This window comes from Neolamprologus multifasciatus, chromosome 23 (genome assembly GCF_963576455.1).
Source record: "Neolamprologus multifasciatus chromosome 23, fNeoMul1.2, whole genome shotgun sequence".
Classification (NCBI taxonomy): domain Eukaryota; kingdom Metazoa; phylum Chordata; class Actinopteri; order Cichliformes; family Cichlidae; genus Neolamprologus; species Neolamprologus multifasciatus.
In genome coordinates, this window is record NC_140460.1 from 19,164,980 (window position 1) to 19,189,172 (window position 24,193).

The 24,193-nt window shown below is 36.3% G+C and overlaps 1 protein-coding gene across 1 annotated transcript; it reads right to left on the reverse strand.

Moving 5' to 3' along the window:
• Nucleotides 1–300: 300 nt before the first annotated feature.
• cd247 (CD247 molecule) lies at nt 301–23,081 on the reverse strand. Its single transcript, XM_085152880.1, has 8 exons — nt 22,885–23,081; nt 5,199–5,296; nt 4,974–5,018; nt 4,756–4,827; nt 3,500–3,532; nt 3,322–3,369; nt 3,176–3,205; nt 301–3,042 (listed from the first exon to the last, which is right to left on the reverse strand). Exons 1-8 carry the CDS (start codon nt 22,943–22,945, stop codon nt 2,977–2,979), a joined length of 453 nt encoding a protein of 150 aa, XP_085009006.1. The 5' UTR covers nt 22,946–23,081; the 3' UTR covers nt 301–2,976.
• Nucleotides 23,082–24,193: the final 1,112 nt, after the last annotated feature.

A 24,193-nucleotide genomic window follows, 5' to 3' on the forward strand; every position in this document is an offset into this window, starting at 1 on the left:
TTAAGTGTTACCTTAAGGTTCCCTTCATTTCTTCAGTTTTAATATGTATGTGTTTTAAAATAATCGGTAATCAACGAATTTGAACCTCACTTATTTAAAAATAAAGGTTCTTTAACTGTTATTGTCACAAAGCCTTTTTTGCTATTTTTAATTACCAAAAAAGAGCTATAACCTTTTTCTAACCATATAAAGACCTTTAAAGAAACACGTTTAACGGTTTACATGTAATTAATCCATTAAATTCTGTAATTTACCCATTAATCCATTAATCACTCATTAGGAATTTTAGATTCACTGGACTTTAAGGGTAAACGTTGTTCTTTTTCTAACTAAAACTAATTGTAAAGTCGTTTATGTTTAGAGATGTACTTTAATGTTTGTCCATCAGGTGGCAGAAGCATCCAGCATCTCATCTTCAGGTCTTCTGAAAACTCTCACGTTTATTTATACGGGGGCAGTCGTGGCTCAAGAGTTGGCAGTTCATCTTATAATCGGAAGGTTGCCGGTTCGAGCCCCGGCTCCAACAGTCTCGGTTGTTGTGTCCTTGGGCAAGACACTTCACCCGTTGCCTACTGGTGGTGGTCAGAGGGCCTGGTGGTGCCAGTGTCCAGCAGCCTCGCCTCTGTCAGTGCGCCCAAGGGTGGCTGTGGCTACAATATAGCTTGCCATCACCAGTGTGTGAATGGGTGGATGACTGGATGTGTGAAGCACTTTGGGGTAATTAGGGACTAGTAAGTGTTATACAAATACAAGCCATTTGCCACTGTTTATTTATTTATGACACATTTTGAAATGAGAAAAAAAAACCCTCAGAATTTTGCAAACTTTAATAATGAAGCAATGATATTCATACAGGAATAAAATAACTGTTTGCAGCACAACTTCTCAGGAAAATATCAGAAAAAAAAAGAAACTTCCATGCAAACTATCCAACACATCAGATGAAATACATGAACACAGAAAACTACAAATAACTCTATACAGGACAAGGCAAAACATATAGTAACTTAAAGCTGCAGTGCTCTTTTAAAAATTACAACTAAATCTTAGACCTGAAAAGTGTGAAAGCCCATTCATTATTGCAGAAATTTGAAATGGAAAATAATAATAATAAGCTTTTGAATATTTTTCAACCAATTTTGTTTTATTTATTTTATGGGTTTTATTGCTCATTTGAAAGTTTTTTTGTCTTTTATTGTGAAAAAGACCAAATGAAGAAATGTTTCAAAATACATGCTTCAAAATATTACATTTATTTCATATTTCATATTGTTTCATATTTTGCCATCACTCATGTAATGAATATTGATTCATTCAATCTTGAGGTTTTTCTTTCTTTGCAGCTGTGATTCTCCAGATGTTACTCAAGACTTCATCATTTTTAGATGATAAATATAAAAAGCAGAAATGAAGCTGCAGCTTTTCTGTGTTGATCTAAGTGCAGACTGAAGTTCTTTGATGTCTTTTTATTTTACAACCTAATATATACATCAGTGAAAAATAACTCCTCGAGTGTCCACTGAAACGGCACCAAACTCTTTTCAGGAATATTGTGAAACATCTGTCTTCCACACCACATTAGTGCAGCTTTTAAATTTTACAGATGTTCATTATTTAAGACAGACTTGGTGTTAATGGCATTTATCCATTTTTACGGATCTTTATCAAATTTGAAAGCATTTCAAAAGAGGCAAGCCTCCATTTCAAATCATAAAGTAAGTCCTACATTATTTTTTCTCATAAATTCACGTTGGATCAGTTTTAAAGGTGTTTCAGCCTTAAAAATCTTTGAACTGTGCTATTAATCCACAACAAATACCCTGATATATAACTGTGTTAAATTAAACAACCTATGTAAACAAGGTACAAACTGCAGTTTGTTTGTTTACAGTTTTATACTGAGAACCAGGTCATAACATACTCAATATGGATTCAGAAATAATCATGTAAGCATTTCTTTTACCTGAATGTGAAAATTTATAGAGGTCGAATATGTCACCGAGTAAGTTTCAAGCCTCTAATACCAGTTATTACATCCGACAGCACAGATTTAATCCAAAATCTAAAAATGTGTTAAAAATGTAAAAGAATTCAACATTCTTTTAATCAGGTAATCAATTAAATGATTAATCGTTGCAAGTCTGATTTCCAGAACATTCCTGAATCCTGGAATTCTTCAAAACCCTTATGAAATATTGATTGAATTAGGCACTAATTTCATTTTTTTATATTTAAAGTAAATACAATGTGCAAAGGGTAACCTTTTGTAAGAAAAAAATAAAATAAAATAAAACAACAAGTAAAATTAATAAAAATAAAAATTGGTATTAGTTGACTGTATAGTGACTGTATAGTAATTAATTAATAAACGTTTCATAAATCACTGTAATGTAGTTGTAAACTGTTAAAAACATTTCATAATACTACACAACATAATATGAATATTTGCTTTAAAAAAGCACAAAAATGTATTTCAAATTTAAATTTGTTTAAATTCCAGTACATGTCGTACTGTTTTTTACTATGTTGTCTTTACGGGTCTTAAATTTGCATTACAGTCAGATAGACATCGGATATCAACTCCTTATACACTAATATACTTCAAAAGGTCAAGCTATAAAACTGCAAAAAAGTTAGGTAAAAAAAGAATGAAAAGTTGGATCTCAGTTAATCACTATTGAATGTTTGAAAATATTTGTAAAATATTGGACATTAAGTCATTAAAAAGACAAATTTTAAATGCACGTTTGAAGTCTGATGGAAAACAGACCTTCCAGATGTTTTGTTAAATATAAAGTCTGAAAAAGGCTAAAATTTTCAGTCCATTTAGAGACTCATTATAAACTTGGCAAACCTTAATATCTTCAAAGTAAAACAAAGATGCTCAAGCTGTTCTCAGTTGGTGTGAAAATTCCCATGAATAATTTCTGGAGCAGACGTCTGGACGGGGCTCATCAGCAGCTCTTTGGTGTCTTCTTAGCGAGGTGGAAGCGATTGCATCTGGAGGGAGTCGTAGGTGTCCCTGGTGGCCGAACTCAGACCCTAAAAATGACCAAAATCAATCAATCATCAGGTTTTTTGGGTTTTTTTTTTTTATTTAATCACAAAATTATATTCAAGTGATATGGTTAATTTTGATTTATCTCTTTAAAGCTAATGAAGCTTTTACACTCACCTGGTAAACCTGTTCGTTCTTTTTTGGACGCTGTAAAGTCGGTGTAAATAATTAGACATCAGGTTTTCGTTGATGGAATTTAATTAAGTAGCCGCTAAACAAGAAGTGAGAGATTGACCAATTTGTTTCGGTCATTCATTACAAACCTTCAGAGGAAGCTCCTTATATTCTCCATCTGTGCGTTTGTTCAGGCCCTGAATTGAAAAATATAACAAGTTCAGATACGAGTTTTCTGTGTTAGTATGCAAACTTCCAAGAGTTCTGTGTTTACAAAAAGTTTAATAATAATAATAATAATGTTAATAATCAGATATTGTTTATTACCGTGTACGTGGCGTCATCAGCTACCCTGCGGTTCTGTAGAAAGGAACAGAAGTCACAAGTGCAATTTTAAGGCAGGAGGTTCTAATAGACTTTAAAATAGAGAACCTATGTTGGGTTCTTTTCCTTCCTCCTCTAAGAAGGAATTGAGGGTTCTTCAACAACTTTCAAGTCTTTAAAATTCCTGAGAAACCATTCTTTTGTTGTTTTTGAAACTTCTTTGAAACTTCTTTGGACATAATCTACAAGTTCTTAAGAATACTTCACATTTATTGTAGTTCTTGTACAGGTGGTTTGGAGCCTGTAGTGTTTTTGAAATTGATGGCTTCTTTAAGTAGTTAACAGTTTGTTTTTTGTTTTTTTAAATTTTTATCGAATTGTCCTTGTCATGGTTCATGGTCCCTGTTTTATTTTTTAGGGAAACATGAATCCAATAAGGACAAAAACCACCGAAGAACCCAAACCACTTGCAAAAACTACCAAATACAGTATAAGCTAAGTATAAGTTATTCTTATAGTCTACTTAGGTTCTTCTGAACTTCATTTGCTAATTCTGAACTAATTATTGTACAATTAATTGTACTACTTGCAGAAGTGGTTTGGGTTCTTCAGTGGTTTTTGTTCTTCCTGATCTCTGAACAGGGTTTATTTAAGAAGTCCATAGTTAATGAATTCTTTCAAACTTGTCCTATTCCACTTAGTTTGTCACAGTTTCTCCCAGATATGTTTGATCCATGCATTTATTCCATTCATAACTTTTAAGAAGCATTTTAGTGTTCTTCAAACATCTTCCAGATATTGACAAGTCTTTTAAAATTCCTGCAAATTAGTTGTTTTGTTGTCCTTTAGATTTATTCCTGAGGACATTTCCTAATAATTATTTTAGAGTACTCAACAACAAACTCAAGATTTTGCGTTTATTGTCGTTCTTGGTGTGGTTTAGGTTTTTCACAGGTTTGTGGTTCAGAGTTTCTTTAAGAAGTCCACAGTTTGGGAGTTCTTGCAGTTTGTCTCCAGTATTTTAGTTTGTCACAATTCTTCTAATGTTCTTTGTTTAGAATCCAGGATTGCTCTTTCTACACGTGTTCTAGAAGAAGATTTGAGGCTCTGTTATTTTGTTGATCTTATCTAATGAAATACATTAAATCTCAATGCATGCTCAATCATTCAGGTAAGGAAATGGGATAGGTGACAATATCTTTCTACCACTTAAAACGCCAAGTCACATTAGATGTGTTGTATGAGAATAGCAGACTTACTCTTCCTCGTCCACCCTCGGGGTCTCCCGTTCTCAGTGGCTCGTAAGTAACCGGATCCTGACCTTTCAGGTCCTGAACAAGAACATGTTTTAATCCACATCATTCTCCTCATCAACAGTTATTCCCATTCTAAGATCAGTACAGTGCCAATATTCACTCTTAAAATCGGTGAAAATAGGCTAACGAGCAGTTTATGGTGTTAGGTGATAGTAACTTACACTGTATAAGCCCTCCTCCTCCATCTTTGCTTTCGATTTGAAGAACTACAGAAACATATAAATGACTGTTAATCAAAAACAGCCTTTTGTGGAGTGTGAAGTAAGAAGGCTATAGAGTCATTATTGAACAGGTCTGATTTGGTTCAGAGATGAAAATTGGATTTGAATCTGTTTTTACTCCTAGACTAGAATCCAATCAGCAGTAAATATTAAAAACAAACAAACCTTCTCTTTGATGAACATGCCAGTGATGATGAGGCCATAAATGCCAAGGAAGCCATCCAGGATGTAACACAGTTGAGGGTCGTATATGTTCATCGCCTCTGTGGAGATCAGAGTTCAAAGGTTAGAGGAAACACAAACTTGACTGAGTTCTGTGTTCAACTAAGAGCCCCAATAAAATGATAGTACACAACAAAAATGATTCTAATGTTGGTAACAGTTCATAAACTGTTGTTACAACTTCTACGCTTCTATTCAAGCTTTGAACATTGTAAAACTTTCCGCATTTTACTAAAATGTAAAGAAAAAAGTTTGGGCTCCCATGTGTTAAATAAACCCTGATAAAAGATTGTTTAAAATAAAGCTATAGAAGAAAAATCTTCTTCCTATCATTTTGACTAAAACTGAATAAAAATAAGGTTGACAGCAACAGCAGTCGACAGTCTTTGTTTGTGCAGCGCGTCAGTGTGAAGGAGCTCGGCGGTTTCCTCAGCTGCTGCCGAGTGCTCGCTGTGGCTCATTAACTGACAGGTGTGTGTTCGTGTGTGGTTCAGTGTGGGCGTGTGTGTATGTGTCGGTGTGTGTCTATATAGCCAAAAGATGCAGCAGAGCCTGTTTTCACATCACAGATGCTCATTAAACATTTAAGCAGGTCAGAGTCACTCTTAAACTGCATTTTAAGAGACAAAAAATACACAAGAAAATACTTCATTGTCAATAAACCTCTGGTTTCATTTTCATGCATGTTGTTTATAAAGAAATGTAGAAAAGGTGATGAAGTTTGGCTGAATTTGCTTTATAAAGATGTGTATAGAGACAGGTTTTAGTAAAAGTGCACTAAATGCATTTCTATTTTAAATCTCTTTGCCATGCTCCTATCCACATAACTGACACATGCCTCAGTCATGTGATTCTTGTGGCATTCATCACCAACAGGAAAGAGAAGTGATTTATGAGAAAACGCACCATAAAGAAGCATTTTCCCACCAAAGTAAATTAGAAATTTACAGAAATTCGTCATTTCTTCTTGTAACTGTATCGCTAAACAGACAAACACACGAGCAGTGTTTAGTTTGAAAAGCCTGGTGATTACTGTTTTTGGCCCAAACTGTATGGAGGCTGTTTTCCATGATTATATGTGGTATTATTTTAATTGTTTGGAGTGGGCTGTTTAGTTTCAGTAAAAATATGTGAGTCAGTCATGTGATTCTGATGAGAACATATTTTCTCCAGAGAGAAAAGAAAAAAAAGAGACATAGTTCATGAGAAAATAAAGTTGTTGCTTTTTCTTTTTTGTTAAAGTTTAATGAATTTGTGCATTTTCTTTGAAAAACAAGCAGCTCAAATTAATGAAGATGGAGTTTAAAACTTCAAATTTCACACCAAACTCAACAGACTTTTCTTCAAACTTCAGATAGATAAACAGGTTAAACTCCACTCACGTATTTCTGTAATTGTTATCAAATGTTTGTTATCGTAGAACGCTGAAATGTGCTGTGCTGAAACACCGTTAATGTTGTAAATGTTTTTAGACTCTCAACCAATCCCCACCCCCAAAAAACAAAACAAAACAAATAACAAAACAAACACACGCATGCAAATACACAAGATTCATTTAAATTCATTTATATAAAGTTTGGCTAAACGCATGCTGACGTTTGAGGAATCAACAGTGTCGTCAATCTTCTATTTCCTAACCCTGTAAATGAGATATATTTTTTTATCTTTGGTCACATTTCTCTGCGGTTAACTGCTTCATCTGTGTGGTTTGAAGCCCTCTCCTCGTCTTTTTCTTATCATCAGTTTCCAGGAAACGGTTTTTGCCCTTAATCAGTGATCTCATGAGCTTAGAGCTGGCATCTATCAACATCGTTTCTAAGAAACTCTGCTTTCACACTTCTAACTGAATGGTCAGACAGAATTATAGTTTTGTGTTGAGAAACTGTGACAGAATAGTGAAAAGTCACTTTCACACATCATGATGGTGATGATATGAAAAACATCAGCTCAGAGGTGCTTAAACCGCATGATCAAACTTTTTTTATTTCTTAATCAATAAAGATAATAATTTTCAGCTGAGTGTCACTCTGTTCATTCTCATAAAGATTCACCTGAAGTTTCTGCATCTGAAGCTGAAAGGAAGCCCACATCACAGCTGCAACGCCTCCTTTCACTGCACGTTTCATTTCATGGTCATTTTAAGCTGACAACACGTCTGGTTAGATAAGAGCAAAGATAAACTGAAAATATACGCATCAGGAAGCCCGTGTGTGTGTGTGTGTGTGTGTGTGTGTGGTCGAGGTTAGGGTTTAATCTGATGAGCACAGTGCAGTTTCATGTTTGGTTTCACACACTCATATACGAGGCCTGCTTTTAAAAAGGCAAACTATATCAGTATGTCTGCTGTGATGAAGTTACACTAGCTACAGTCAGCGCAGGTTAACGGTTTATGCAACTCTGTACCAGGCTTTCATCAAAAAATATGCAACTGTAGGTGACGCGTGCACGCACGCACACACACACACACACACACACACACACACACACACACACCTACACACACACACACACACACACACACACACACAGTAGATCTGTATCTACTAAAAGTCAAAATTTAGGTTTGAACATGGCTTATGAATTCTTTTTATAAATACACATGCACACAAAGTTCTCCACCACTATGGCTTTAATAAGAAATGTAAGTGCACGTGTGTTCATAGCTCTGTAATGAGCGCACATAAAGTCACAATGCCAGTGGACACATGCAGGTTACATTTTTAAATACAGACTCGCAAGGCTCAGATACATAATGGCTCCAGCAAAGCCCAACAGTTATGTATCTGATAATGTGACACCAGCTACTGTCGTGCATGCAGCTCGATACCAGTATTCTTTCAAAAAAATTTAAAATTTAAGCTCACACACAAATATATCTGTTTCAGACCTGCTTTCATAAAAGTTTGGACATGCTTTGCAGGTTAAATACACATACACATGACGTTCTGCACCACTATGACTTTAAAAAGATGCCTCAATTTAGGTACAAAAACATATGCGCTTAAACTGAAGCCTCAGTATAAGCGCACACTTACGGGTAGCTCTAACGTAAGCTTGCTTGAAGATGTCATAATTTCAGCTAGTTACTACAACTAACTAAAGATTTGTAAGATCTTTACAATAGTGCTTCGATAATATTACACTAATGTGGTCACACTTTCTGTACCACAATTGTTTTTTTAAAAAGTTTAAATTGAAGTTTGAATATTCATTGTGTGGCTGCTTTAATGAAATGATAGCTGAAGAAGAAATGCACTTACAGTTCAGCACCACACCTGCTTAAAGATGCATCAATTTAGGTGCAAAAACATTTGCCAGGCCTGCTTTTAAATAGGTAGACTCTACCAGTAATATACCTGTGTTGATGAAGTCACACTAACTACCGTCGTGCATGTAGGTCACACACCTGCCTGGAAAATGCTTCAGTTTAAGCACACACATACAGGTAGTTCTGTAAGTGGCTGAATGCAAGATATAGTTTTAAATACAGACAGAAGAAATATTTAAATTGGTTTAATTTAAAATTTGCAGACAATTAGAAATACTTCATATGAGACCGTGTACTTTAGACTTTTTCAAATGTTGTTTTATCATTTTTTGTGGCATAGTACTTCTAGTAGCAGAAGAATTTAGGTTTTAGTAGTATATGCATGCAGGTAGTGCTCTAATAATTCAAATACGATGTGGTCACTCTGTAAACCATCTTTCCTATAAGAAATCCAGGCGTCAGTGTCAGCATCATAATAGGAAATTATTTTCAAATGAAAAAATAGGCATTTATGATATGTAAGCTAGCTAAAGATATCTACTTGAGAAGTGCACCTACATTGTTGAGCTTGCGTAATATTAAAATATTAAAATATAACACAGTGTCACCTTCGCTATGTCGACCCACGAGTGACTGAAAGAGGTGCTAGCAGTACTGTTCTGGTGCTCCGTCACAAAAAATCAAATGAACATACCCATATGGAAAAGAAATAGTAAAAACTTATATAATTTACTCATGAAAGTGGCCACTTTCTCATTACTTTCATATATTGTTTTAGTAAGTATCCAAAACATACAAGTTTCATTATATAATTTTTCAAGGGATCTTATATCTGTTTTCACTCTTGTATGCTTTTCATACAAGTTTCACACAAGATAGATACAAACTTTATAAGATTTATATATATCTTTTCCATATGGGTATTTATGTATATTACATATAACGCAGTCAGCATTATGTATGTATATAATAAACACAGTAAAACCATTAAAAATGTGTACACATGCATACACCTTGAACATAACATATAATGAACACAAATAAACAAAAATACTGAATAGTGAAAAAATACTGAGTTAAAAAGTTTGCACCTTTTTTTTCATCAGTGTGTTTTTGAAGGATTTGGGACATTGCACTGTTTAAGTTGGCGGTCAAACAAGTTATACATTATATACATAATTATGCATAATGTATAGTCAATACATATAACGGGGTACGTTAATTTACTGATAATCAGGATCAAGAGCTACAGTTTTATTTTATATAATTTGGACTAATGCAGATGATTGCTTTGATTACGCCAACAGAAACTCAACAGGCCGACCCAAATAAGAAAAGTAGGCTGCAACCAGAAAGGCATGGAAATGCATGTTTTTGGCCATAGAGTGCACTTACTCTCAGCAGCTTTTACAAACTAAATTGCATTCATGTATTTTTGAGCAAGATGCTTTATAACATTATAGACAAATATGACCTTTTTAGAAAATGTTAAAAACGGTCTTTTCCAAATCATTTTAAGATTCAGCGCTCAGTACATTCAGAAAATTGATAATACAAATGCAAGTGATGTATTTTCTAAGTATTGTTTTAAATATTTATACCAGTCCTGTAACTGGACATGAACCCGAGCCTCAGTTCAAACATGAAAATCCCGTCACATATGAGCGATATTATTTCTGAAGAAGCTGATATAGCAGAAATTATTTTACTATGTCCTGAAAGTACAAGTATATTCTGAGCTCTTTAATCTGTCTTTAATTGAGTATATCAGAATAACTGAGAGATGTAGCAATTTAAACATATATGCTTCATAATGTGGATGTATTAGAGGTTTTTTTTCTTTGCATTAATATCTGATGGACATAATTGCTTCTCCTTCATATGTCTGAATTCTTGTTTCTGTTAGCTGAAGTTAGTGATTACCTCGTGGTAGAACAGTAAAGATCAGGACTTCATAATTCATGCAATCATCATATTTTAGTATATAAAATGCCCCCAGCTGCTCAGAACGCGCCTCTGTCACCTCTGCAAGTACATGTGAACTTGAAAACACTGCTCCGTATAACTCAGTAAATTAGAAAACCTTTAATAACAACTTATAATTTTGATATTTTTAGAGGTTGTTTCTAGAGTTTTTATGCCTGTTGTGTCAGTAAGAACAGATTCAATAAAGCTTTTAAACTAGTTGCATTAAACTGCTTCATAACTAGTCCATTTGTTATTTGTTTTTGCTTCTCCTAAAAGGGAAATGACAGTAAAGAAGAGGAGAATTGGAGGAGTTTCCACTGAAACGGCATTAAAAACAGTTCAAGAAACACCCGGTCTGTCTAATCTGACTGACTGACACATCAGCGGAAAAGATCAGTGATCATGTTTACACGAATTCTTCGTGACTCATCAGAAACATTCACAGACACCATTCACAAAACTGGCTTTGCAGAGTTTTCCATCACAACCTCTCGTAAGGGATCCCAACATCACAGAGTGTCCGTGAGTGCAACATCAGCAGGTTTCCTGCATCTACTGTTCAACCACAGGATCACAACACAGCCCTGATTTGCAGTAAATGCACTGAGCCAACATGGAAACACTCAGCTTTACTCAGCTTAACCTATAGCTTCTTACGCAATTATTGCAACATTAAAACTGTACAAGAATAAAAATAGTAGCAAAGCTTCGTGGTTAAAACAACAAAGCAATACAGATTAAAAATTCAGTCTATTAAATACTGATGTTTTAAAAATTTCTTGCAGCCTTCAGTACAACATTTGTTCTCTCCAGTCAGCAATCAGATGTTTTTCTGGCCCACAAAAAAAACAAACAAAGAAAAATCAGTTGATTTATTTTATTTACTGCCAACTTCATCTAAAAGAATACAGAACATCAGTGTTATCATCGGTGTTATAAAACAGCAGAAATACCAAAAAACAATGATAAGTAAACCCCTGTAGGCTGCAGGTATCGCTGCTGTCAAGGTTTACAAGAAATCTGCCTTACTGAAATATCAGTTTTCCTGCATGCTGCTATCTTTCATTTTAGCTCCTTATTTCAGGTCGCTGTGTCAAACAAACCAGCGGTGGATGGAAGCAGCTACGTCTTCTATCCACACAGTCAATCAAATCACTTTCATTGTAATAAAAGTCATTTTTATTTTAAGTCATATTTATTGAAGTAAAACAAATACTGACTGTAAGAATAAAAATACTAAATACTATTGAAAGCTCATTTCAGTCAGTGGCTCAAACAAGGCAGTTGCCAATGAACTTGCTCGACAAACGGCCCCGCGCCATTGATGTTGTTGAAAGCTGTCTGGTCAATAAATAGTCACGAACTGAGCTGAGTTTGACTATGTTGTATTTATTTAATGGCCACACACAGATTCTTATCTTTTAAAACCACCTCTTCTCTTACAGGACATTTATACACAGACACAAAACCATAGAAAGGCTATGAAAGACTGGAGTCTTTAGTACTAAGACAACGTATTAAAACGTGTTTATTTAGGTATCTAACATTAGATCTAAGTTTTCTGAAAGCTAATTAACATAATTCACATCTTAGACGACCACAAATAGTTGCTAATGATATAAAAGAGGGTTTAAGAAAGGGCATCATATCAGAGTTTCTAATCTATTTCCACTGCACTCATTACAGAGCTCATTAGGTTGTAAATGCATTAACTGAAGTTCTGGGAAATGAAATCTGACCAGAGGTTTGGAAATCAGCTTGTGCTCAGACTCCTGCCAAGTTCAGTAGTTAGAATGAAAATCAAAGAAATGCTGAGAAGCTAAAGGGTCAGGACCATCCAAACATTTTTCTAAAGATATTAGACTCAAACCAAAGCGGTTTCTACTTGGTTGGTTCTACTTGGAGGGATACAATTAGAATTAAAACTTGACGAATGACGTCAAGTTCCCACCGGAAAGAATAGCGATCGTTAAGGGGTGTTTTATAGAGCGTATGGATCTACTGTGTAGGAAACGTGAACGACTGTTTGTTATAAACAGGTTTGATTTGAATGGTTGTACATTGTAGTGACCAACCATTCAGTGTTTTACATTAAATGGTTGTTTGCTGTATCTTTTCAGTGTGAACTTTGTGACTGGATTGCCATGCATTTGATATGAGTGAGAGATTGCTGCTGGTTTGTTTTGTCAGCACTGTTGGAAATAAAAAATCACAGTAAAGTCCTAGCGAAGCAAAAACAGAGCAGATTACTGTGGCCTGACACTCGGCAACTCGATGTACTCCCACAGCTGCATGACCACACAGAGATGAAGTTTTCAGATTACCTGGCACACTTGACCTATCACAGGGTTGCAGTGACATATATTTTGGCTCCGTCAGCTGATAAAGGTGATAAAGGTGGTATGTGATACGTGTAGGTGTTCAGCAGAACAGAGGCCCAGGGGCACCGTCATGACTTCTGAGGATTGTGTGGACTGTCTGAGCTCGATGCAGATGATATCGCAGCCTTGAGGTCTTGACCTGCAGGTCCTCAGACTGGTTTCTTGGGCAGGAAATCCACTGACACAATCTGTACACCTCCATTTTACTTCTACTGTACATCCACTGTGTTTTTGCTGCATACACAAAAGAATTGTGTCCCTTGAAAAGGTTCTTCCAAGGGAAACTTGAGCAATAAAGATATCTTTGTTTATCTAATGGGCAGAAATAAAGAGCTCGGAAAGAAAAGTGACGCTTTTCTTTCCAAGCTCTTTAGACTACTCTATAGAACCACTTTGTTGTATTGACCCTTTACACATAGTGGTCACTACAGTCGACAGCTATTCAAAGGCTTTTTCCTTGTATTTGTGTCAGTGTTGATGGTTTACGTGTACATAAACCACTACATTGGACACTGATGTGTCCATACTCTGCCATCCACGCCAAAAGTGGACACAAAACCATTTGAAAAATTCATGTTTAAAAATGAAGTTCAAAAATATTTTTTTCAACCTAAATAGAAATAAAAATACTTAAGAAAAAACTCCTGATTGAGATTGTCATAATTCATGCATGAAAGTGTTAACGTCTGATTTTACAGTTTATTTTTTTTTCCATTTTTCCCTTTATTTTCTCCACACAATGAGCTGTTTTTTCATGTTATATTTGGTTTCTGTGAGATAGGCTCCACCTCTCCTGCAACCTATATTGGACAAGCAGAAGAAGATGGATGGAGCAATGAGATGGGATCAATATTTAGAATTTTAGCATTTCTTGTCTTACCAAAAAGCAATTTTGAGCAGGAAAGTCCTATAATTTTTTAATATTGTTATTTTATGAGTTATTTCTTTTTTTTTATGCAACACCAAGGAGCAAACAGTGCTAACAGAAAAGTAGAAACACAATGTTTGGCTGGTTTTTCGTGACTCATTGACAGACTTATTTGGAAGATGTTAAATTTAGACTTATCTTCATTTATGCCGGAAGAGAAATTAAAACGTGAAATGATCATTTACAGTAAAGAGCAGTGAGGAGGTGGAAAAATCAGTTTTACTCTGACGTTACAGCGTGTCATGTGTAGATGTCTGATAGCAGATCAGACTTCTGTTAGGATTCATTCATTCTCAGATGGCTGCTTCTCTGCCTGTGAAACAGTTCAGACTGGGTAAAAGGTTTGAGCCATATTAAAGCGCTGGTTGTGTTGACAGACGCGAGACTTCAAACACTCTGAGAGCAGCGACAGTTTCCTGAATGAAAGTAGAGAGATGAAGAACCCGAGGTCGCCTTTAAAAATCCAGCTTGTCGCTTATAGCAAAAAGGATGTCGTTTCTAGGAGACCTAAAGAGCATGTGACGAGATGCTCAAAGAAAAGGGTGTGGCCTGAGTGCTGTCAATCAAAGATAAGGTGCATGTTGTAAGATTACGTCTCTTCCTAAGGCTTCCTGTATGCTCTGAAATAAATGATCTTCACCAGATAAGAGTCATGTTTCCATCCACATGATTTCAATTTAAGCAGAAACTACAATTACTGCCTTTTATATGTCACCCAGTCTTTGCTGCTCTTTCCACTGTTGTTTTTTTTTTTTCATTGTTACCGTAAAGTTGAGGAGGCTAAACCCGAAAATCTCCTCACAGTGTATAGTTTACATTCATGCCTGTTGACTCATTTCTATCACCTCTAGAAATGATGTGTTCAGGTGTTCCCCTGAAAAAATGAAACCAGAGAAACTCGGTCAGATGATTTTGTATTTGTCTCCAGGCAGAGAAACTTCACTCTCAGGAGTTGATAGCATTTGTTTGTTTAGAAATGATCACATTTTTATTTACAGATCAAAATCATCACCTTTGAGCTTCCTGTACAGCAGCACTGTCTAGTTTTTAGCCTGCAAGACAGGTAAAAATGTGTTGACAGTTAAAAACGAGCCAGACCCAGCCAGTTAAACTGGCTGGGTCTGGCTCTGGGTGTTAAAATTTGTGTTCAATTGTGAGTTTGGGCTCCAATTTGTATGATAAAAGAACATAATCAGAGCAAACAGCTATGGCACCACTTTCAAAAGCCCCGGACTCATTCAGCTCCAGCCAAGACAACAGAATTAGAGCCCCTAGTCAACACAATCAATCAATCAAGGAATTCCTAACAAATTTAGACGTACAGACCCCTGCCTGCACCTCTCAAAACTTGTTTTCACAAATTGTTCCATTAAACAAAGACCAGGTACCAGCAGAGAAGCACAAAACTGTCCAAATTTGCAGCCATCGTTGTTAGTTGCCATGGGAGGCACTAACCTCATCGACTGGTAGATTTAGTTACCCGAAATTTTGTTCCATTACGCCGCATAAAGAGAAAAAGGCAAAACATTAATGCCGCAAAAAGAGATGTTAATGGCCTGGTGTCACATAGAGCGAGAGCCCCTCGACATCTCTCCACCAAAGAATAATCCATAAACAACTTAACGGCTAGTCCTGTTGTAATTAAAGTAACACACAGTTCAAGAAAGAAATATATACACATGTGATTGAGATAATAACAATCTCGCTTAAAAGCAAGTAATAGTCTAATGAGTATATTCACTAAATCAAAGCATATTTCTGCATTGCTGCCGAATGGCTTAGGTTATGTGGTTCATTGTAAGGTGTGGCAGGTTTGCTTAAGAGAAAGTAAAGGGGACAGTTTTGAAAGAAAAATGAAATATAAAGGCAAAATCAAGGCAAAATATTCAAATAAGATCAAAGATTTGTTCTTTCTTCCTCCAGATTTTGTGATGAGCAAATGAATCTCTTGAAGATTAGTTGTTAGCTGTGTTTGTCCTCACAAGAATGATTTTGCAGTAAAGTGATCATACCCAACAGTTTTCAGTTTTCAGTTGCATGACATTTTCATTTTAATCTAATCTGCTCTTTAAAAAAAATCAGACAGTTGAATATCATATAGTGTTGGGCCGACTCCAATAGGTAACGCTGAGTGCTCCTGAGTTATGGAAATAAAATGTTTTATGAGATCACCGTGCGCTTTGACTGCCAACAACTAAATTCTAATTGGTTAATGCTTAAAGGGACATCAATGCAGGAGGCGATTTACTCGACGTGTCAGTTTGCCACTGATAGTTGGCAACTAACAGACATTACAGGTGGTTCCAAATGCCCAGAAAACAAAGTTCAGTGTAAAAAAGTGCACTTGTAAAATCATTAAAGCACATGAGTAGTTATGATGCTTTTCTTTTATGTATACATTGTTTAAGTACAGATGGGATTCTATTGAAGGGATAAATTAAACCTTTTATGCCACGTTGAAATCTGTGGAAGCTACTTTCCTGCCTGCTATTGATTATAGTGATACACACTTTCAAGGAGCTTTTATCAAGCGTGCTATTTATTTCAAAGGTTCGTTACAAACATGAGCCCTTCATTATGTTTTGGTGAGTCGGCACTGACTACTTGCTAAAATATCTGTAAAGCGAATATGGGTTAACTTCCAGCTCGCACCTGTCGCTGTCTCTATTTCAGCTCAGATAGTTTCTATCTTGAAGTCTCAATTGTAATGCACCCAAGGTTTTGAATGATGAGGCTAAAACTCCATTAGGTCTTATATAGAACTTGTCTATTCTATTCACTCAAGCTGCTTTATACAACATGCCTCACACTCCAATAGATGCATCTCGCCCAAGAACATTTGGCATACAGACAGGAGCAGCGAGGGATCGAGCAACCAACCTTCCAATTAATGGCCACTGCTGTTTCATTGTTTTGGTTGCATTTACAACAGGTCTATGTGGTGAAGAACATTTCGATGTCAATGAGACCTACTTGTGAAATGCATTTAAAACCAAGGCAGTTAGATGCTCACAGCTTGAGAAACCCTGAAATGTACTTGCAAACATGCTGCTGTGGTGTCAGAGTTGGCAGTTTGCATCCGAACACCTGAACAAATCGAGGACATCTCACCGCTCTTTCTTATGTAAGTGTGCTGAGTTTTTTTTTTCACCTCTACTCTGTGTTCATTGTGTCACTTTGGGCCTAGAAAGTACACCAGTAAAAATAAGCTGAGCATCTGCTTAGTATAGCCGTTTTGTTTGAGTTGCATTTTCTGTCATCTTTTGCACTTCTTTTAAACCTCCTGTTGAACCGAGGTGTTTCCTTAGCGGGGGCTGAGAGTTGTGCCTTGTGCAGCTCTCTGGCCACCACATTGAGCCAAGGTACAGCTCAGTTAGGGAAACACGCTTTTGACAGCTAAAGAAACCACAATACTGCTTCCTGAAGTGGGGGTCTTTACTTTTTGTGGTCAATTATTTCTCTTGAACTACAAAACACAACTACACTGGCACCTTTAGACCTCAGACACTTACAAAGAGGACTATTTCAAGCTTGAAGCTTGTTTGTATTGTTATTAAATCATCTTTTAATGGTCTAAATCTACATTAGAAGTAAAAGTCTTAATCACATGGTGGAAAAGACTAATCCAAAAGACACCTAACCAACCAATGCAAACTAATATGGATATTTTAAATCTTTCAATTTTAATTACTTAAAATGACAATACATAAAAAAATCCTTTTAAAACGTCTGATACATACAGTCGCCTCTACACCTTATCTTTTAATGTTTCAGAGCTGCCACCATGTTGATGTATTTAATCCATTACATAAAAAAAGACCCTTTTGTCTCTGTTTAAATATATGCTAATAGGGTTGAGATGCTGTTTGAGAAGTCACTGTAACTAAATGGTGTTGTTTTTTTTGCCTAAACCTTACAAAGTATTAAAATCACACCTTTGGACATAACATTGGTTACTCAGGGCGCTTATAGCTCCGATACTGCACTGGAAAATATCTTGTAGGCTAGACGAGGCCCAATTGTCACAATACGACTGACACTTAAGGTAGTCATGTGGCTGCTTTGCAGCACGCAGACTTACTCTGAAACAACGCCGTCTGAGAACCCAAGAAGAACTGCCCCATCGCCAACAGAAAACTGCACATATGAGCTAATCGTCGGATGCTAATGTAACATGTAATGCACCTTTTCTTGGTCATTATATTTTAATGCTGTTTTTTTTTTTTTAAATGTAAAGCTCACAAAGTGCATTAAAATCTGGGCAGCTCTGAGTACTTACAGCTCTGCCCTACCGTTACAACACACCTGGCATCTGGCCTGTATAAGGTGGACCTGTGGTGTGGCCCAAACACCCAGAAAGCCCCACAGAAAATCTTCCATCCTACATTAAATATTACACATTTAATGTCAAATGAAGCTCAGAGACAGGAGTTATTCAGGAAACAGAAACCACAGGTTTTACACAGCTGCACTTCATGTCATTACTGAATCTTGATTTTGCCCCTTATCTGGAAAAGAGGGCCTTCATTTCTCTGTTTAAACATACAATAAAAAGTTTCAGATGCCAAATGTATTTTCTCAGTCATGTCATCATAACTTATTGCTCTTTATTATTAAATCTGCCTGCTCAGGGCATCTACAGCTCAGTTACTGTACTAGAAAATATTTTGCGTGCCAGATGTTGTCTAAATTTCACAACACTGTTAGGCCATTATTGTGTAACACTGTGGCTCCTTGCATCAGGCAGACAAAACCATATGTAGCCCAAAAATCAATGTCACATGCGGGCTACATGGTCCAGGAAATCACTCAAAAGTCCTTTTTATTATTTTTAAACAGGCCGTGCACGTGATGAACATACTGTTTAGACAGCAGTTATTCAGGAAACAGAAGCCGCAAGTGCTAAAAAGCTGAAGTTTATGACGTCTCTGAATCTTACGTTTTGCTCCTTATTTCAAAAAGAAGATCCTCATTCCTCAGTTTGAACATTTGAGGTCCTAGTTAAACCTTTCTCGTTCATGCCATCAAAACTAAATGCTGTTTCGTTAGGATAAACTTCACAAAGTGCATTCAAATCACGATAGCACACAGATTTAGGCCTAATTTGCGATACTCTAATCACTTTTAGCACAGTTTGGCACTTATGTGCCAGATGCGGCCCAAATGTAATAGAAACGTGGACATTAAGCCTATATAAAGTGTTACTGTGGCGTGTGTTTGTTGTCATTTAAGAGTAATACTACATGTTTAACCTAAATTAAAGCTGAAAGGCAGTAGTTCTTCAGGAAATAGAAGCCGAATGTTTTAAACGGCAGCACTTCATGCCTTTATTTTAATTCTAAAATGTAATCTTTGGCCCCTAACTTACAAAGAAGACACTGATTTCTTGAGTTGAACTTATATTAAAAAGTAGCCCATCCTTGGTCATGCTATTATAACTTAACGATGTTTATTTCTTGTAACTCTCACAAAGTGCATTTAAATCATGATAACAGACACATTTGGGAATAATCTGGGATACTTTGGCCACTTATACCAAAGTTAGGCGTGAATATGTGCCAGATATGGTCCAAATGTCAAAATACTGGACACTAGGCCGGCATAAGGTGGTGCTGCGGTCTGGGTGTGTCTTTCTTGAAGAGTGATTTTTATCTGATGTTAAAGCTGAGAGACAGCAGCTATTCAGGAAGTATGAGCTGCAAGTCTTAAACAGCTACATGCCATGCATTTATTTTAGTTCTAAAACATAATTTTTGTCCCCTAACTTACAAAAACGACCCTCATTTCTTACTTCAGAGGCGTACTTAGCCATTTAATAACCACGTCAGCCAAATACAAAAGTCTAATTGTCTTTACAACATGTGAACTGAGCAATTTTAATTCTTACTGTACGAATTAAGGATGTGTTTAGTAAAGAAAATACTTTGTTTAATGAGCATGATTTTATGTGTTAAGTAATGCCTTTATCGTGCCGCAATAAAGCGCTTATTAAGGAAGCACTGCAGCCACAAGTGTCGAACTACACGTCTCATGGTGCTGCTGCACAAACTTCATTTTTTCATAAAAACCAAAGTGACAAACTTGATTTCTGCAAATTCTGCTATTAATATTCCCTCCTACTTTTAGCTTTTATTATCAACTTTATTTCATCATCGGAGGAAGGTGATGGTAAAGTGATTTTTATCTGTGTTACTATATTCTTGAAATGGCTCTAAAGTGTGAAAATGTATTGCTGCCTGTGGTGTACCAACCTGTAAAATGGAGGAACTCTCCATTTTCTAGCCCTTTGTCTTTGTCTAGAATCAAACATCTACACATTTCTAATTACACCCCACAGTTTGAGGAACTACTTTGTTTAGTTTCCCTCGACTGTTTCTATTCTTTTATTCGGGTCCAGGAAACACGTGATCGAATTGGTCCCTTATTTTAAACGAGCATGATCTGCCTACACCGGATTAGCTCGTCTTTTGATCGATATTTAGACGACTTAAATTTGTTTTTGACTTGAGTACTTGAGTTTTAAAAAAAGCTTTTTGTTTAACCGTTTCCTTTTTTAATCTTTGCGACTGCTTTTAATACTTAGCTTTGGCGCACACTTATCAGCTTTAAACTGATCTATTAAGGCGCTAAACAGATAGTCTAGACTGGCTTTGGATCTTGAATGGTCTGAACTGGATTTCTGATAGGCTAAACTGGTACTGACTCTGAAAGCTGCTGCTGGATTAAGTTGCTTTTTCTAATTGTTGAGACGTGTATCACCACTGGTACATTAGCGTTCTAAACTGGTCATTTGATGGTCTAGACAGTTATCTATGGCACTAGACCATGGATGACCTACATTAGAATTTGATAATGAAAGGCCACTGTTAATGCTTTCAAGGCTCTCATTGAAAGGAGTCATTTTAAATCACTTCTGTGCCTGACTGGTCCTCTGAGTCCCAACAAACTTGTTCCCTAAAGTGTTTGGAAGAAATACTGCTCCAAAAACCTGAAAGTGTGTTTCCAGAATGTAATGTTTTGGTAACTCTTAGTGAATTTAAATTTATGATTATCCATTATCTAGATTTATTTCTGTATTGTTTTGTTTATTGCCCCCCCCCCCCCCGCCTTTTTATTGCAGATGTCAAAGAGAATTCAAGCTAAAGTATATTAAATCAACTTAATACCCTAAATAAACTGGAGTTTTGATTATGTAAACTATAAACATTTACTTCACGCAAACGCTTGTAAAATGCTACGTGAAATGGTCTCAACTGGTATGCAATGCTTTTAATTGTTGTTGGTTTAAACCGTGTTTCCTGTGATCAATGCTGGTGCAACCAGTGAAAAATGTTTTTTGATCAAAAACTTTTCCATTTTATTTGTTTCAGTTTGTATTTAAACAGTTGAACTTTGACGCACGGTTTTTAAGTTTAAACTTGTACGTTAATGATCTAAACTGGCCATTTGATGGTCTAAACCATAATCTATGGCTCTAGGCCTTGGTTTAAGATGATCGGTATATTTTATTTTATAAGACCTTCAATGGGAAACTATCACTCCTGTGCTTGACTGGCCCTCTGCATCCCTACAAACACGGTCCCTAAAGTTCGCACTGAGTTTGGAAGAAAATGCTTTTAGGTTTTGTACTCCAAACGACCTGGAAGTCTTTGACAGGGCCTCCAAAAATGAATCCTATGGTAACTCTTGTTCAATTTAATTTTACGATTATTTGTATATTAATTCATTTATTGGGCTTGAGTTGTACTTTAAGCGCTGAAGATATTTTGATTCCAAAATTTACTTTAAAGTTTAGGTGGCTTGAACTGGACTTCTAGTCTAGTCTGAACTTGGCTTTAATGCTTGACGATGTAATTGCTTTATTCTGTCCTTAAAGTGGGCTCAACTGCTATGTAATGCCTTCAATTATAGTTGCTTAGAAACTGATTTTTTATTGTGTATTCTGGTATGTAACTCTGCAAACTAGATGCGGATATCCTTTTGGGTTATTTTTTCGCCAGTGTAAGAAATAAGCCTATTGTTGAGTGAGATTGTACATTTGTTACATTGAGTTTTGCCGAACTTTAGTTGATTAAACTTCTACCAAAGAAGCCTATGAATATGAAAGTCTATATTTATAATAAAGTCAGAATTTAAACAAACTGGAAGGAATGATTAACGCATTATGTGTCATTTTTACACCTCGACAGCATGCACAAACTGATTAGTCGACGTCAGGATGCGGATGTTAGCGGATAGCTTAGCTCTCAGGTTCAAGTTACATAATAAACTTTTTCTTCTGAGTATAAAAAGTAATAAAAAAAAAACAGAGGGGTCAGATATCTTATTTATTTAGGCAATGATGGGCCTTTTTTTTTAAGGTAATCCACACAGATTAGCTTGTGTGATAATCAGACGCATCAACACCAGAACATTTCTGATTTATAGTGTTAGCTAGCTAATGGCACTGTGGTTTTCAAATCTAAAATTGGTCATTAGATGACATTTTTCTTTTTACCCCTAAAAAAATGACAGAAATCTGAATTTTGTTTGGTTGTGTCGCGACGAACACCGATACAGAATCCAACATGGCTACCAGAATTCTCCACTACAGACATATTCAGCTTAAGACTTTCTGTTGCTTGAAAACATTTTAAATCTGCTTTATGTAGATGCTGTTCTGTTAGATATGTGGGGTTATTTATTCAGACGACACACATCTATGCAAGTACAGTTGGTATTTTCTTTTAAATTTTCTGATCTGTTTGAGGGTTAGCACTTTGCTTGTCGATTAAGAAAACTGATTTAATGCATTTGAATTGTGACTGCTCTGAAAGTTCAATCATATCATACTGACAATCGCTTCATGACTGAGACTAAAATATTTTTTCTTAGCTTCTGCAAAATCAGCATTTAAAAAAAATAAAGCTAGCAGGATTTAAACCCAAGTTTAGGTCTGATTTCGTATCATGTTTCTGTTAATCATAAACTATTTTTAAAAACCTGTCTTAACTTTTGTCACGCTTTTAGAAGGGAAGTGATGCCTCTGCAATTCTTCTATTTCAAATCTATGTGTAGAACTTCAAAGTGTGTTCGGGGTCTTACCAGCCGGGGAGACCATTGAGGCGAGGACCAGCAGGCCAGATATCCACATCTGGAGCGCCATCCCGAACCAATATCCCCAGACGACGTTGTTTCTTCAAACTGGTTTCGGCGATGAAGTGAGATGACTGAACTAAACTAGTATCTTCCTTCTCTGTTGCCTCGATGTGGAACAGGAAGTGGTGAGGAGCTGCTGTGCCAGGTGACACTCAGCGACACACTTACATCAACTTTTCTCCCACACATGAACACACTCTGTAGCACACATGGAAAAACAAATTCAGCCTCTTCTTTTGCCAGCTATTCCTGCTTTTGATGTTTACACGGTTATGTAACTGAGAGTAAATCTTTTAAAATAAATCTGAAGCACTCTTTGTTTATATTATTTATATCACCCTTTCTCTTTTTAAGGCTGGTTTTCAATGCTAGAGGCTGTGTAGATTGGTTTCACTTACAGGTTGTCACTTTTGAGTGTAAACTCAAGACATTTTAATGTGCTGGGTACTAAACCATGACCTTTACTTTATCTTAGTCAAGTGGTTTTAGTCCCCAACCCAAATCAAACAGAAAGTAAAAACTAAGCAACTCAAACTGTGGTTTCCTGATGGTCTCTCTGCCACCACTACTTTGTCAGGACTTTTACCCAGGATTTAGTCAAGTACCACAACTAGTGCAATCACCAACTGTGTTCATAAAAATTGACACAACATCTACACTTGACATATACAGCCAATGAAATGTATTTCAAAATCACTACCTCAAACTGTAAAGTTCCCTCCATATATAAAGAGATTTACTTGCAGCTGGCAACTGGACTGGATGACAGGAGGACAAAACTGCCTGGCCGATAGTTGATTATAGTTGAATTTCAAGGCTTGGTTTGATTAGATTACTTTCCAATTTATTTACCCCCAGCTCATATGACGCACTAATATCCTTTGCTTCTATTGGTAGTTATTTCAGTCCATTTTTTTTATTTGTGTCAAAGCTGAGAGAAGTTCAACTCAAGACTTGCCGACTCAATAATGCTAACAGTTAATTTGCCTGGATTTAAAATGTCTCTGGTGGCAGTGTTTATGCTAGTCGTCCTTGGCATCATATCTGGTTAAAAGAATCAAAATGGTAACTGCCAAAGTGCTCAAGTTGAGGTCTCAGAATAAAACCTCAATAAAGCTGTGGGACTCAAGCAAACCATAGTGAGAGCCATTATCCATAAATGGCTAAAACATGGAACAGCGGTGAACTTTCCCAGGAGTGGCCGGCCGACCAACATTTTCCCAAGAGGACAGTGACGATTCCTCCAAGAGGTCAC